This window comes from Grammomys surdaster, unplaced genomic scaffold, assembly GCF_004785775.1.
Source record: "Grammomys surdaster isolate TR1022 unplaced genomic scaffold, NIH_TR_1.0 214, whole genome shotgun sequence".
Lineage (NCBI taxonomy): Eukaryota > Metazoa > Chordata > Mammalia > Rodentia > Muridae > Grammomys > Grammomys surdaster.
This window is the reverse complement of record NW_021604659.1, coordinates 2404597-2418533: the sequence shown is the minus strand read 5'-3', so window position 1 is coordinate 2418533 and position 13937 is coordinate 2404597. Positions and strand designations below refer to the sequence as shown.

The 13937-nt window shown below is 45.5% G+C and overlaps 1 protein-coding gene across 1 annotated transcript in view; it reads right to left on the bottom strand.

Moving 5' to 3' along the window:
• The window catches only part of Dhx32 (DEAH-box helicase 32 (putative)), a 57007-nt gene that overhangs the window by 10444 nt on the left and 32626 nt on the right, over window positions 1-13937 (bottom strand). Inside the window, exons 4-7 of the mRNA XM_028772524.1 lie at window positions 10778-11150; window positions 5873-6118; window positions 4010-4109; window positions 3767-3925 (exon numbers count right to left, since the gene is read on the bottom strand). Coding sequence (XP_028628357.1) covers window positions 3767-3925; window positions 4010-4109; window positions 5873-6118; window positions 10778-11150 — 878 coding nt within the window. The remainder of the gene's footprint in view (window positions 1-3766; window positions 3926-4009; window positions 4110-5872; window positions 6119-10777; window positions 11151-13937) is intronic.

Genomic DNA, 13937 nt, shown 5'->3' with positions numbered 1-13937 from the left:
TCTCTCTCTCTCTCTCTCTCTCTCTCTCTCTCTCTCCACACATCCTCTTTTTCTCTTTTTTCCCTTCCCCCTCCCCAAGGCAACTCCCCTGGCCTCAGTCCTTGTGTGGCCCCATGACCTCCCCGGAGAACGTCTTCCCAATAAAGCTGACTTTAATATATTCTAATCTGGCTTGAATTGGGTCATTTCACTGGCAGAGAAATATTTTATCTGCAACAAGGTAAAACAAATTCTGAATCAGCACATAGAGATGACATTCAGCATAGTCTGGGACATTTTTCCTGGTTTCTCTCCAAATCCCTGTCCAGGTACCTTTGCCTTCCAAGGACAGTAACACTCTTAGCCATCTGTTTCTGCTGAGGCACTCAGTTGGTCCCAAGCTTCCTGTCCCAGATCAACAGTGGCTGTGACACTCATGTGGCAGTCAACCCTCATGCAGCCAAGGAAGAGGAAAAAACAAAACAAACAAATAAAACAAAACAAAAACCCTAGGTTTAGTTTTTCTGAAGAGAGATTCATGCTGAGGGAATTCACTTAACTGCCAGTAGCCTAGTCATGCCAAGACCATTTTCACATGGTTCACAGATCCTGAAAAGGCCAGAGAGCTTGCTGTGTTCGTACATTTCAATTATAAGTTGAATTAAATGCATCAGCCACAAGCATCTTCTATATTTTTTGTTTCCAACATGATGAGTCAGAGTTCATCCATAGCTACACTTCCGCAAGCACGGCAGAAAACAGCTGCTCGAGTTGTCGGGAGCCAGAAATAAATGGTGACTCCAACCCCTTTGTTCCCAGTTATCAGGTTGAAACCTCACGAGGTAAGCAGCAAACAGGAGCCACACAGGAATCAGGGGCCCAGCACAGAGAGCGGGGAGCCCGGCACAGGGATCAGGGAGCCCACAGCCCAGCCCCCTGCTTCCTTTCAGGTATCTCTGATGTTTGATTTCTTCAGAGCCCTCTTGCAAATCTACTCTTCTTTCTCCCCTCACATCTAGTCCATCAAACACCCCCTTCCCTGAGCAGAAAGATGCTGAGGCACCAAGGCAGGAGGAGCAGAGGCGGGCTGGGCAACGTTAACAGGTGAAATGCACTTGGGGCTAACACTGTAGCTTAGTGTTATGGTGCATGCCAGCATGCATTCTCTAGGGCCCATCCCATCATGAAAAAAAGTCTAGTCTGGAATGTATCTCAGTAGTAGAACACTCTCACAGAATGCTTGGCTCTGGATTCAACCCCTAACAACAAAATGTAAAAGCAACAAAAACAGTGAGAACCCTTCTGAAGAGGAAGTTTCTGGAAGGCTCACTGTAGCAGATCCATCTGTGGCAATCACCAACCCATGTGACGTTCAGGGACCATCAGGTAGACAGGAGGAGGTGGATGACACTCTCACCCCTAGCTGTCATCCTCGGGGCCAAGCCAAGGTGAAGGAGAGCATGCAGACAATCATGGGTCGAACAGCTATCATTTTAAACACTCCCACCTTGGTGGCCTATCTGTCTTGCAAAATATGACAAAGGGCACAGACATTACTTACAGGCATTATTTCGTTATTTACTTCTAGGGTAAGCATCATGGAAAAGTTTAACCACTGGCCAAAAGTGTGTGGAAATTAAGTTATTTTCACATCAATAAAAACAAAAACTAAAGTATTGATTAAAGAACAGCCAATACTTTTACGTTAGAGCCCTTCATACAGTGATATTTAGACACTGTGCTTGCTTTTTGGAAGCTAAATTCCAAGTTACAGAAGAAAGCAGGTGAGAGAAGCAGGACCCTGCTCTGACAGCCTAGTGTCTCAGGACATCAGCAGCTTCAGGAGCATGTGGGCGGGGAGATGGGAAGCCCTGGCCGAGCTCTTCCACTCATTATTTATAGGCACCTGCTGCTTTGCTTGGCAAGGAACAACGAACAAAGAGCGGGAGAGACAAGAAGCACCGGGCGGTGGTGGCACACACCTTTAATCCCAGCACTTGGGAGGCAGAGGCAGGCAGATTTCTGAGTTCGAGGCCAGCCTGGTCTACAGAGTGAGTTCCAGGACAGTCAGGGCTGCACAGAGAAACACAGAAAAAAACTAAAAATAAATTTAAAAAAAAAGAGAGAGAGAAGAAGGAAAACTACCCAGGAACTTTCAGGAGGAAAAGAAGGCAGGGCAGTCAGATACCAGCCACTGTCAGAGCAGATGCCACCTGCTCCATCTGTGAGTTACCCTAAATCTAGCAACTCCATTTCTCATCTATAAAGTGGAGCAAAGCCCAGCATCCAGTCACTGGGCTATTGTCTTAAGTGATTTAACGCACCAGTAAACATATATAAACAACCAAGTGTTCAGAGAACAGACCAGGGGTTAAACAGATAAGAAGATACACAGGCTATGGCTGCTGGCAGACCTTCCTCACCAGCTGGCTGTTGACAAGTACAGCTGCCACCATCTCCCGGACTCTGTACCTAGAGCTGAAGAAGGATTTGACCCCACATCTCCACAGAGAGGGTAAGCCAACTGGGGGTGTAGAGAAAGCTACAAGCTGGCTTCCTTTTGAACAGGAAACCCTGGAAAAAAACTGCTCAGATTAGGATTCAAATGTCTCAGTCTTGCTTCAGGAATCTCCCCACCCTTATTTGTTTGACCTGAATTGCAAAGAAGTGGAATCTGAGTGGGTTTTCCCCAGGTACTAACATGATCCATGAGGAGGACTCCCAAGCTCTGGGGATGGATCTTTTACCTTCTGTTCATCTTGCCCTTAAATGTCAGTTCTCCACTGTCCCTCCCTATGCTGATCAGTCCTTCTGGTCCCAGTGTCCAAAAAAATAAGACACTGTCTGGGATGAGGTAATGGCTCAGTGGGTAAAGTGTTACCACACAAGAATAAGGAGCTGAATTCAGATCCCGGCAGCCGCATACACAGCCAGGCTCCTGGTGTACATCTGAATCGCAGCACCTGGTGGGAGGGAGGGGCAGAGTTAGCAGAATCCCCGGGGCTTGCTCCATGGTCAGTAGGTAGTGAGCTCCAGGTTCAATAATAGACCCTGTCTCAAAAACGGAAGGTAAAGAGTGATACAGGAAAATACCCGATGTTGACCTTTGGCCCTCATGCTGGCTCGTCTTATGTCAGCTTGACACAAACAAGAGTCATCTGGAAGGAGGGAACCTCAATTGAGACAAGGCTTCCATAAGATCCAGCTGTAGGGAATTTTCCTAATTAGTAATTGATGGAGGAGGGCCAGCCCATTGTGGGTGGAGCCATCCCTGGCCTGATGGTCCTGGATTCTACAAGAAATCAGGCTGAGCAAGCCATGTAGAACAAGCCAGTGCAGAGCCTCTCCCCATGCCTCTGCATCAGCTCCTGCCTCCAGATCCCTGCCCTGCTTGAGTTCCAGTCCTGACTTCCTTCCATGCAAAACAGCAATCTGGAAGTGTAAACCAAAGCAACCCTTTCCTCTCTAGTTTGCTTTTGGTCATGGCGTTTCATTACAGCAATAATAACCCTAAGGAAAACAAGCCTTTGGCATGCGTGCGCGCACGCGTGTGTGTGTGTGTGTGTGTGTGTGTGTGCGCATACACACACACACACACACACACACACACACACACACCTCTAGATTTTTGTCCTTTTAAATTTTGAGATAATTTCCTCTTGTGACGGTGAAAGGGTCAGCACTGAGTGAACGAATGCTGTCTTACAGTGATAGGTGCCAGGTGCTCTCAGGAGCCATGGCAGGAAGAAATGGCAGGAGTAGGAAGAAAATCAGAGTGTAAAGCTACCTGGCCTGCTCATGAAGTCACAGCGGCCCAAGCCAGCGATGTCCACCCTCTTCATGAAGAGCACCATGCTGGTCAGGTTGGCTTCCTGCATTTCTGCTGGCTTAAGTGGCCTCATGTCTTTGGAGGCAAATTCTTCAGTGTACAGACAGAAAAGTTTCCCTTAAAAAAGTCAAAGGAAATGGGTTCAGTGTTGCTGTGGCATCCCTGACAGATTTCACACTGTTACTGTGCCCACCACACTACCTGAGGGAGAAGACCCGAGGAGCTGCTTCCGGATCTCTGCTTGGCTTTGGCTGATGGGCTGCAGGACAAGGGAGTTGGCTCTGATTCGGGGGTTGTATACCTTTAACAGAAACACACGTTAGCTTGTGGTACAGTCACCTGCCTCTACCCTGCAGCAGGCCCCCACAGAAATGCTGTCAGGCTCTTTTTCTTTGGTGTCTACCACATACTATGAGATAGAACTGCAGGCAACTTGGCATATGGCTCTGCAAGCTGCCTGCCTCTACTGCACTCTGTAGTACGGGACCTCAGTATCACCTGCCACCAGCCTCATGTTGGTGAGTGGGGACCCCACCTACCAACACACACACACACAATGTCACGTGAAAGAAAGGATTTCCATTCAATGGGGCTGAACTGATTTGATGTTTTGTCCAGGCTGAGTATTGCTTCAGTGGGTTCATGTTTATGATACACATGGGATTTTCTGGGTAGTACATCTTCTGCAAATGCCACACAGCACTAAAGAGTTACTCTTGTGTGTGGCTTAGAAGGGCAACTGACAGCCTGTGCTCTAGGAACAGGACGTAACTAAAGACTGACTCTAACAGGCCAGGGGTAGTGGCGGGAGACTAAGATTCCAGAATGTGGAGGCTGCCGGACAGCCAAACTACAAGGCAAGATGCTGACTCAAAAGAGACTACTGCCGGGCAGTGGTGGCTCACTCCTTTAATCCCAGCACTTGGGAGGCAGAGGCAGGTGGATTTCTGAGTTCGAGGCCAGCCTGGTCTACAGAGTGAGTTCCAGGACAGCCAGGGCTACACAGAGAAACCCTGTCTCAAAAAACCAAAAAAAAAAAAAGAGAGAGAGAGAGAGAGAGAGAGAGAGAGAGAGACTACCTACAACTTGTTTCAAGGGAACTTTGATAAAAATAATTTGCATTAAGTTATTTCATTTATAATAATTTATTATCTTTAAATTATTATTACTGTTTGTTTTTTGAGACAGGACAGAATTTTTTTGTGTAGCCTAGCTGTTCTGGAACTCACTCTGCAGACCAGACAGACCTTGAACTCAAGAGACCTACATACTTCTGTCTCCTGAGTGCTGGGATTAAAGGTGTGCATCACCACTGCCCAGCTTTAATAATTTATTTTCTAAAAAATTTAGAATTAGGGTGCTGGAGCAATAACTCACTAGTTAGAGTACTGGCAGCTCTTCCAGAGTACCCTGGTTCAATTCTCAGCACCCACATGACAGCTGATACCTGTCTCTAACTCCTGTTCCAGGGCATCTGACACCCTCACACAGACATACATGCAGGCAAAACACCAATGCACATGAAATAAATAAATAATATATAAAAAGAAAAAAATCAGAATTAAAACATTTTGCCCAATTATCAAATATTTTCAAAAGTTAGTCAATTCACTTGAAACCAATTTCCCTGGAGATGCTAATTACACTGATAAGTGGACAACTAGATACATCAGACTAGAGAAGCTTCAGAAGCTGAATAGTGTACTGTGCTAGTAGCTTACCTAAAGACACAGGGTTTGGGGACTGGGCTACTAAGTGGCAAGCCTTGGTTTAATCCCCAGTTAAAAGGGAGAAGGAAGGGAAGGGAGGAAGGAGACAGGCAGGTGGGCAGGTAGACAGAAATCAATACCTGTATGCTAAAGTTTGAGATTTCCTCAAACCTCTGACCCTCAATTAATTTGTTTCCAGACTACCAATATGCTAATGAGATACAGCCAAGACTTTAACTGATGATTCCAAACACATCTGACCCAACAGAGAGAACTCTGGGTCAACAGTGCACCTCACTTTTTGGCTACTGGTGTAGCAGGAACCCAGCAAGTGGGTGCCAATGATGGTAATTACCTGTCTTCTTTCCAGACCAACATCAATAACAAATTTGACCGTGTGGCTCCAGATTAGAGACTCCCCACAGCTGGTGGTCAGCACCACCCGTCTCTGATACACTTGGCACCTTTTCTCAGTTTCATCCACTGGCCTGAACAGGCTGCATTTCTCTTTGGGATACAAAGGAATGACCACCAGCTCTCCCACGTCTGGGTTTAAGTTGGATCCTTCCTGACACACAATTTCATAGGTTTTTTCAATATCCTAAAGTGGAAAAATAGATATCCATGAGAATAAATAACGGTATTTCAGTGAAAAACGATCCCACAATTCTACAAAGTTTTAGACAATAATGCACACAAAGAAAGAAAACTCTAAGCTGTTGCCTTAAATAAGGAAAGGGGACATAATTATTCTTTAGGCAAGTTAAATGTGATTTCTACACAATTTCATTGTCTTTATCCAGAAAGGTTTTCCTCTCTGAAAATGTCCTACCTCTTCTCTGCCTTTCTTCTACTGTTCTCCCAGCTTATACCATTCCTCAGACACATTAGCATGAGCAGAGGAATCAAACTCATCCTCACATCACTGTTCTGAGCCAATGGAACTAAGCGCTACTCAACAGCACCTAGGGTTTCTATAAAGGAAAGCATACCAGGCAGGTGTTCTGGCTCATGCCTGGACCCCCAGGGCTCAGGGGCAGAGGCAGGATGACTGCCATGACATCAAAGCCAGCTTTGACTACAGAGAGAAACTTCATCTCAAAAAACTAAAATAAAACATAAAGGCATATGCAAAAGCACAACCGGGAGCCTCGGTTGGGTCACCTTAGATATCATTTGACCTACATATACTTCAACGCGGTGTCAGAAAAGCTGTAAGGAGGGCAGGGAGCTGCCACTGCCCCTCTGCTGCCTTGCATCTGCAGGCATTTAGAACAATCTGTTCAAATGTACATCACACATATGGGGAAACAGAACAAATGCAGTTACTAACAAGCAAATGGGAGAGCCCGAAGGTAAGGTATTTTAGTTTGCACACTTCTCAAACCCCAGCTCATCTTTGAGAATAGATGTTACTTAATCTGAGTCCTTTTTAATAGTTGCACTTTTTTTAATATTGTAAAGTACAAGGCAAGCCACCAAATAGGAACTTCACCTGGCTTATCAGAATCATCAGTTCACTAAAACCCCCAACCTGAAAAGTTGGCCTCCTGTGACCTCTGCAGGTTTTAAGGCTCCATCCCCTTCTCCCTGTCTTTAGCTTATGGTGCTTTCCTTTCTACACTATTTGTAGAGTGGGTCTAGTCACCTGGAGGGTTTTGGAGGCAGCAAAGGCTGCTAGCAGCCGGGGTGAACTGTTCCCAGGAGGCGTGCTCTCAGGCTGCCCTCTCCAGCACATACACACACAAACTTTTTTTCTCAAACTAAGCAAACAGCACAGCTATCTATATCCCAAATAATGAAAAACTGGTCAAGTAGATAGTGAGAGAAAATCATTTCTTGCTGGTGCTTGGGAAATAGGGGCAGGAGGATTGAGAAGTTCTTGGCTTCCTATCTAAAAGACGAAATGAATGATCCAGATTGCTTGCTTCATTTCATCACACATGTTTTCTGAGGACAGCCTCAATGGGAACACCCACATTCTTCCTGCTTTAGGTAGGTGTCGGTAACTCTCAACAGAGAACACAGAAGAGGAATTCAGCTATGGAAGCCCACTTCAGAGCAATCTCTTACCAATATAAACCTTCAAAGAGCAGTGAAATAATTACTACCTCTTAGAATATTGTTGAAAGAAATAATTTTGGTAACTATAGGGATAATGTTTATATACACTGTGTGAAGATGTGCCTCTGTCCTTCCTTGCCTGCCTAAGGCACCCTTTGATTGGTTAAAATAACAGGCCTATGGCCTATAGTAAAAGACAGAACAAAAGGTGGGCCAATGGCAGAGAGAAGAACGCTGGGAAAGAGTCATGCATGGGAATATTTGCCACCCGGACTCGGAGGAAGAGGTAACCAGACACATGGCAGATATAGAATAGTCTAAACAGGTTGATGTAAGTTAAGAGTTGGGAGCAAGCCTAGCCTAAGGCCCAGGCGTACATACATAATAAGTCTCTATGTCATTATTCAGGAACTGGGACATAGAAAAGCCATAATGGTTACAGGTAACTAAGCTGGTTTTTGTTTTGTTTTGCTTTGCTTTTTGAGACAGAGTCTCATCATGTAACTCTGGCTGACCTAAAACTCACAGAAACCTGCCTATTTCTACTTGTTTAAAACATATTTTTATGTTGAACTTTGGTCACACACACACACACACAGATACTTTTTTACAGGAGGAGAAATGAAGAAAACATCCTGGAGGAAAAAGGCAGAGGTGACAGAACGGATGCTATGTGTGGTTCTTGCTTCTCATGCACAGCTGACATATACAGCTTTGAGGCCACATCTTCAAAAACTGCAAAAGGCAATGCTGAATATGCTTCTGGGGCTTCAGGTCCACTGTCCATTTATTTCCTCTTTTTAAATTTTATTTATTTATTGATTGAGTGATTGAGACAGGCTCACTCTCTATCTTCCCCCCCCCCCCCCCCCCCCCCCCCCCACCCGGGCTATCCTGGAGCTCACTCTATGAAACAGGCATGAGGTCCTGCCTGCCTCTCTAGGGCTGGAATTAAAGGCATACTCCAGCACAGCCAGCGTGTTCTCTCAGTTCTTACTCAGTAAGTCTGCAGGACTCTGCTGTGACCACTTGCAAAGCTGTGGAGACCACAACAGCCACAGAGAAGGTATCTGAGATCAAAGAGGCCCTGCAGCCATGCAGAGCCTTTCCCAGGAAACTCTAACCCTTAAGCACTGGCCTGCTGGTCCCTTACAGTGATCTGATTGGACTACACACTATGAACTGAACTTACATCTTTTACTTAATTTATCTCATATTTTGTTCTCAGGTTAAAGAAGGCTGGAAGCACTCAGGGTGCTCAGTCTGGTCAGAACCAAGTCACAGGGAATCCCATGCACTATCGTGGGGACCAGCTCACAGCAGGCATGGGGCTGAGTTCAGCAGCTGGAGGATGTGTGATACATCTAACAAGAGTGCATGGCTGACTCCCAAAACTATGGTGAGTGGCAATGTCTGCAAGCTGAATTTTTAAAAAACAGCTCTCAGCTATGTCTGTCTTATATGGTACTGAAGGAACACAGAGGTCTCAATTGTCTGTAGAAATCAAGACAGCTTTGAGTAGCAAGAGACAAATAACAATCAATAGCTCTGAACAGGGACTTTAAGACCGGAGCGCAGCTGAGGAAGGCTCATCAGTACCACAGTGGGAAGCTTGCAAGGCGGCAGACAGGGAACGAGATCCAGAACTGGAGCACTCAGGCTTTCTGGCAAGTCTTCAGGAGCCAGCAAGAGTGGGGCAGCATGGCAGGGCAGCTGCTGTGCCCCTGGATAAGGAGTTCAGCCCTAGACAGGCCACTGCAGCAGCACCTCTGTATTCTGGGCCCAGGAGGGTGAGAACGCCCTGCAGCTCTCATGACCATCATGTCTATGGGAGAAGACTGCCATGTCTACTGTTTCTTAACAGAAAGGACACTTTCTACATTCCGTGGACTGCTCACCAGTTTAAAGGTCACCGTGTCCCTGATGTATAGGTTCCACTACATTTACAAGAATCAGTCTCACTGGGCAGTGATGGCACATGCTTTTAATCCCAGCACTTGGGAGGCAGAGGCAGGCGGATTTCTGAGTTTGAGGCCAGCCTGGTCTACAGAGTGAGTTCCAGGACAGCCAGGGCTATACAGAGAAACCCTGTTTCGAAAACCCAAAAACAAACAAACAAACAAACAAACAAACAAGAATCAGTCTCTAAGACAACCTCTATGCCAAACCTGTTACGACCTTTAGTTTCCAAAGCACCCATTTGGGATTTTTTTGAGACAGTTTCATTCAGCTTCTACCTTCTGACTCTAGGATCTCATGGTTCAGCCTGGTGAGTCCATGACTATAGGCCTGCCTGTACCTGGCTGTTTCAAAATTTCTGATTTTAATCTCAAAGATGCCTGTTTCTCCTGTGGTCTCCATCTGGCAGGTTCAACTTTCAAATGCTTTAGATTCCTAACTTCACTTCTGTTCCCTTCTTCAGGCTCTACTCTGCCCCCTCATCCTTGTGTTACCTCTTCAAGGGCCTTTTTAAACATTCTAAATCATGCAATAAATGGCCACCATAGAAGATTAGTATTCAGGAGGTGTACCATCTCCACAAACAGCTGATAAATGTCCTTATGCACATGAGACTCTAAATTACTTTCCCTAAGGAAACAAAGTTTAAGTCTCAAGACCCAACCCAAGCTCCTATAATTCTGAGCCTGAATTGAAGTCACACCTCTGAGCTACCCCCTCCCACCCCCAACCTCCACCCTGGCAGAGCCCCACCAAGGCAGGGACTCCCTCCTTTGTAGCTAATCTTTATTCAACACTTTCTGGTTCCCGTTAATCACTAGAACTCCTGCACACCTGCTTCATACCGAGAGACTAGAAACACTGGAGGTCTGGGTAGAACAGGCTGCTAGTCTTTAAGAAGAGTGGTCTACTTCAGGTGCTGCTGAGAGGGCAGCAGAGTGTGGAGTCCTCTGTGTCCATTGTGTCTCCATGAGAGATGGTCGGCTTCCATCAAGCTGGGCCCTGGATCCTCAAGATGTCACTTCATTCCTTCTCAGACTCATTCCTTCTCAGACCCGAGAGACTGAAGGTTTTGTCTACCCTATCTGTGCTGCAGCTTATGTGTAGAATGAGGTGTGCTGTAGGGACTATCTGCACGGCAGCTAGGCAATGGGAGCCACGAGGTGCTGATGGGAAAGTTCCTAAAGGAAATGCCTTTTGACAACACTCAGTTGGGTCAGAATGCCATTTAACTTACTTGTTCACAGGCCAGGAAGACCACGACATCACCCTTCTCACCCGAGCGGTGGATTTCAAAGATAAGGCGTACGACAGACTCGAAGGAGTCCTTCTGAGCCCCACTAAGGTACACCACCTCCACGGGGTGCTTATTTCTCACTTCTATGAGAGGCACGGTTCCATAGTAGGAGCTGAGTTTGCTGATGAGGAGAGGAGAGCAGTTAATTATGAGCTTCAGTTCTGGTCTTGCCAGTAGCACATCTTTAAGGAGTCCAAGCAGCACGTCAGTCGCCAGGCTTCTCTCATGGACATCGTCCAAGATGATGACGCCATAGCTACCCAGGAAAGGATTGGACATCATTTCTCTCTGCAGCATGTCATCAGTACAGTACCTACACAGAAGACACATTCAAGTTAGAGAATTCTCCTAAACACCATGTAAAGGACTCCCTAAAATACACACGTATGCTCTGCCTTTTTCTGTGGCACTGGTTACATTTTTTTTTTCTTGGAGCTAAGATTCCTCTGAGGTGATAGAATCTGAAGGGCCACAGCACAGAACCCCACATAAACACATTTTAAAGGTCCTTTGTACATGCTCAGTGAGTCCTCAAGGCTCACCACAGAACCCCTGGTCAGAGGCCTTGCTTTACAGAGGTTTGTAACCAGTAATCACGAGTATCCTACTGTTAATCACAAGCTTATGCAAACTCACTGGTACAAATGATAATACATGCACATAACATTTGCCTGCTGCTTTGTAAACTAAACAGTATTGTCATGGAACATCCTTACTGGACAGTTACTTCCCTTCCTGTCATTGGTGGAACTCTGGGCACTGCCATACACTTTACAAAGAGAGAACTCAGAACTCACATTAAGACTCTCACTGGGGTTGCTTGGTGGCAACTGTGTCACCAAGGTGCTAGCATCATTAAGTTTGAAATGTTGCTCAAATAAGAGCAAACAGAGGTAGCTACCCAGTAATCATCAGTTTGGAGTACAAACTGGCTAACATGCCTGATGGGGCAGGAAGGGTATTAGTGATTTTGTCTGAGGTATTGGTCTCAAATTCAAAATCTTCCAGCTTCAGCCTCCTTCATTAGTGATTTAATAGATTCCACCTCACCCCACCCCCAGAAGCCTTTGAGATACTAAAAAAAAAAAAAAAAAAAAAATTAAAGGCCCCATGGTAATGATCTACTACCATAAAGATTTCTTTCTGACACTATCTGTATATGCATAGAGATTACTGTTTGCAGAGGAAGTATTATGAATTCTCCACATCACCCAACACTTAAGACTGAGGTGTTGGATAGATCTGCTGGCAATGTTGGTCCTTGGCTAACATTTAGCTTGGATTTGGGGAGAGCTTTCACCCTACCCCCAAACGACAGAGGTGGCTGTATCAGCTCAGGAATCATGTGAATGCATGCTTTCTCTCCTCTGAGGAGACCCTATTCACGGCTCACTTGCTGGCTTTACTCTCCGTCTGCTTCACTGTGACAAGCTTCAGTTGCGAGGAGACTGTTCTGAATACAATGACACCCTCAGACAAACCAAACCTGATGGAACTGGGGACCCTGACCCAGTGGGGACTGCAACCTAGTAGTACTCAATACCATTTCAGGGGAGGACAGAGAGTATGGAAGCAAGCATTTCCTTCTAGTTCCTAGTTTGGGCCCTGGGCCAATACATACATTTCTCACTTAACCTTCAGAATAAATCCTGAGGGAAGATGTTGCCCCTCTTATTTATAAATAAAGAAAATGAGCTAACAGTTTAAGGAGTCTACCAAGGATCACAAAGCTAGAGTCAAGGTTTGATTTGTTTGTTTGTTTGTTTTGTTTGTTTTTTGAGACAGGGTCTCACTATGTAGCCATGGCTTGCCTGTGACTTACAATGTAGCCCAGGTTAACCCCAAACTTCCTACTACACATAGGATTTAAAGGGAGACACCACCATACCCAGCTCAGGATTAAGATGTGAACCAAATGATTTATCATACTAGATGCTGTTATCAAATCAGAGACTACTTCTTCAGGCACCAGGGTTTGGACAGTAAGATTTTAGATTTGTTCTTCCTTTCACTTTATGAGATCAAAGCTTCTCTCTCTGCCTTTCTGTTCATATAGACTCATCCTATGTCTTACCAGGTGAGCAGTATCAAATTGTGGATCATTCCTAAATGATCGAACCTAAGAGTGAAGCTTTTCTCAGAACAGTATTATTGCATTTCGTGCAAGATGCAGACAAACGCACCCACAATCTAGCTTTCCAGGCATCTTCTGCCAAGGTTAACTAGGACACGAAGACCTAAGCTACTGTTGCCCTATTTCAAAGCGAATTATGTTTATGTCAGCTCCTTCCATGTCACAAAAACGACGTTGCTCTTTTCAGCAAAGCTCAGCTGAGTAACCATCTAGTCAGCACTCAGCCCCTCAACGCTAGGCTTCCTATAAAGTGGAGGAGGCACGAGTTATGTAAATCTATCCAGCTTGGTTCACAGGAGAGAGATTCATGGCCTATTTAAAACTCAGCTAAACTCAGCATGGTGATGCAATTCTCTCTTTCTTTCTCCCTGCCGCCCCCCCTCCCGCCCTCCCTCGCTCCCTCTCTTCGCCTTCTTTCTTTCTCTCCTTCCCTCCCTCCATCTCTCTTCTTTTCTTCTTCTTTCTCTTCTCTTCTTCTTCCCCCCTTCTCTGTCTCTCCCACCCCATCCTGTAACCCTGGCTGGGCTGGAGCTCACTATGTAGACTCTCCTGGCCTCAGAAATCCTGTCTCTGTCTCTGGCGTTCTGGGATTAAAGGTGTATGCCACCAAGCTTGGCAAGCTAGATTTATTTTTCATTTTTCACATTAATAAGATTCCATGTGAAAAATGCTTTTAAAATGTTGTCATGGTAACTACATAGATATGCTGTTTGTGTGATAGGTAATGTAACAGCACCTTAAATTCTCAAGACTTGTAAGAGCCAAGAATAACATATTAAAAAGTTGTATTAGTATTTGTATCTTCTGATTTTTTTCTTTATTTCTGAAATGTTTTATACTGAATTTGACCATAATGAAAACTGGAAACTCTTCAGTTCTGAAAACTGAAGAGGTTTAAGAGCCACACCCACTGCACAGCAGACCCGCTGCACAGCAGACCCGCTGCACAGGAGACCCGCTGCACAG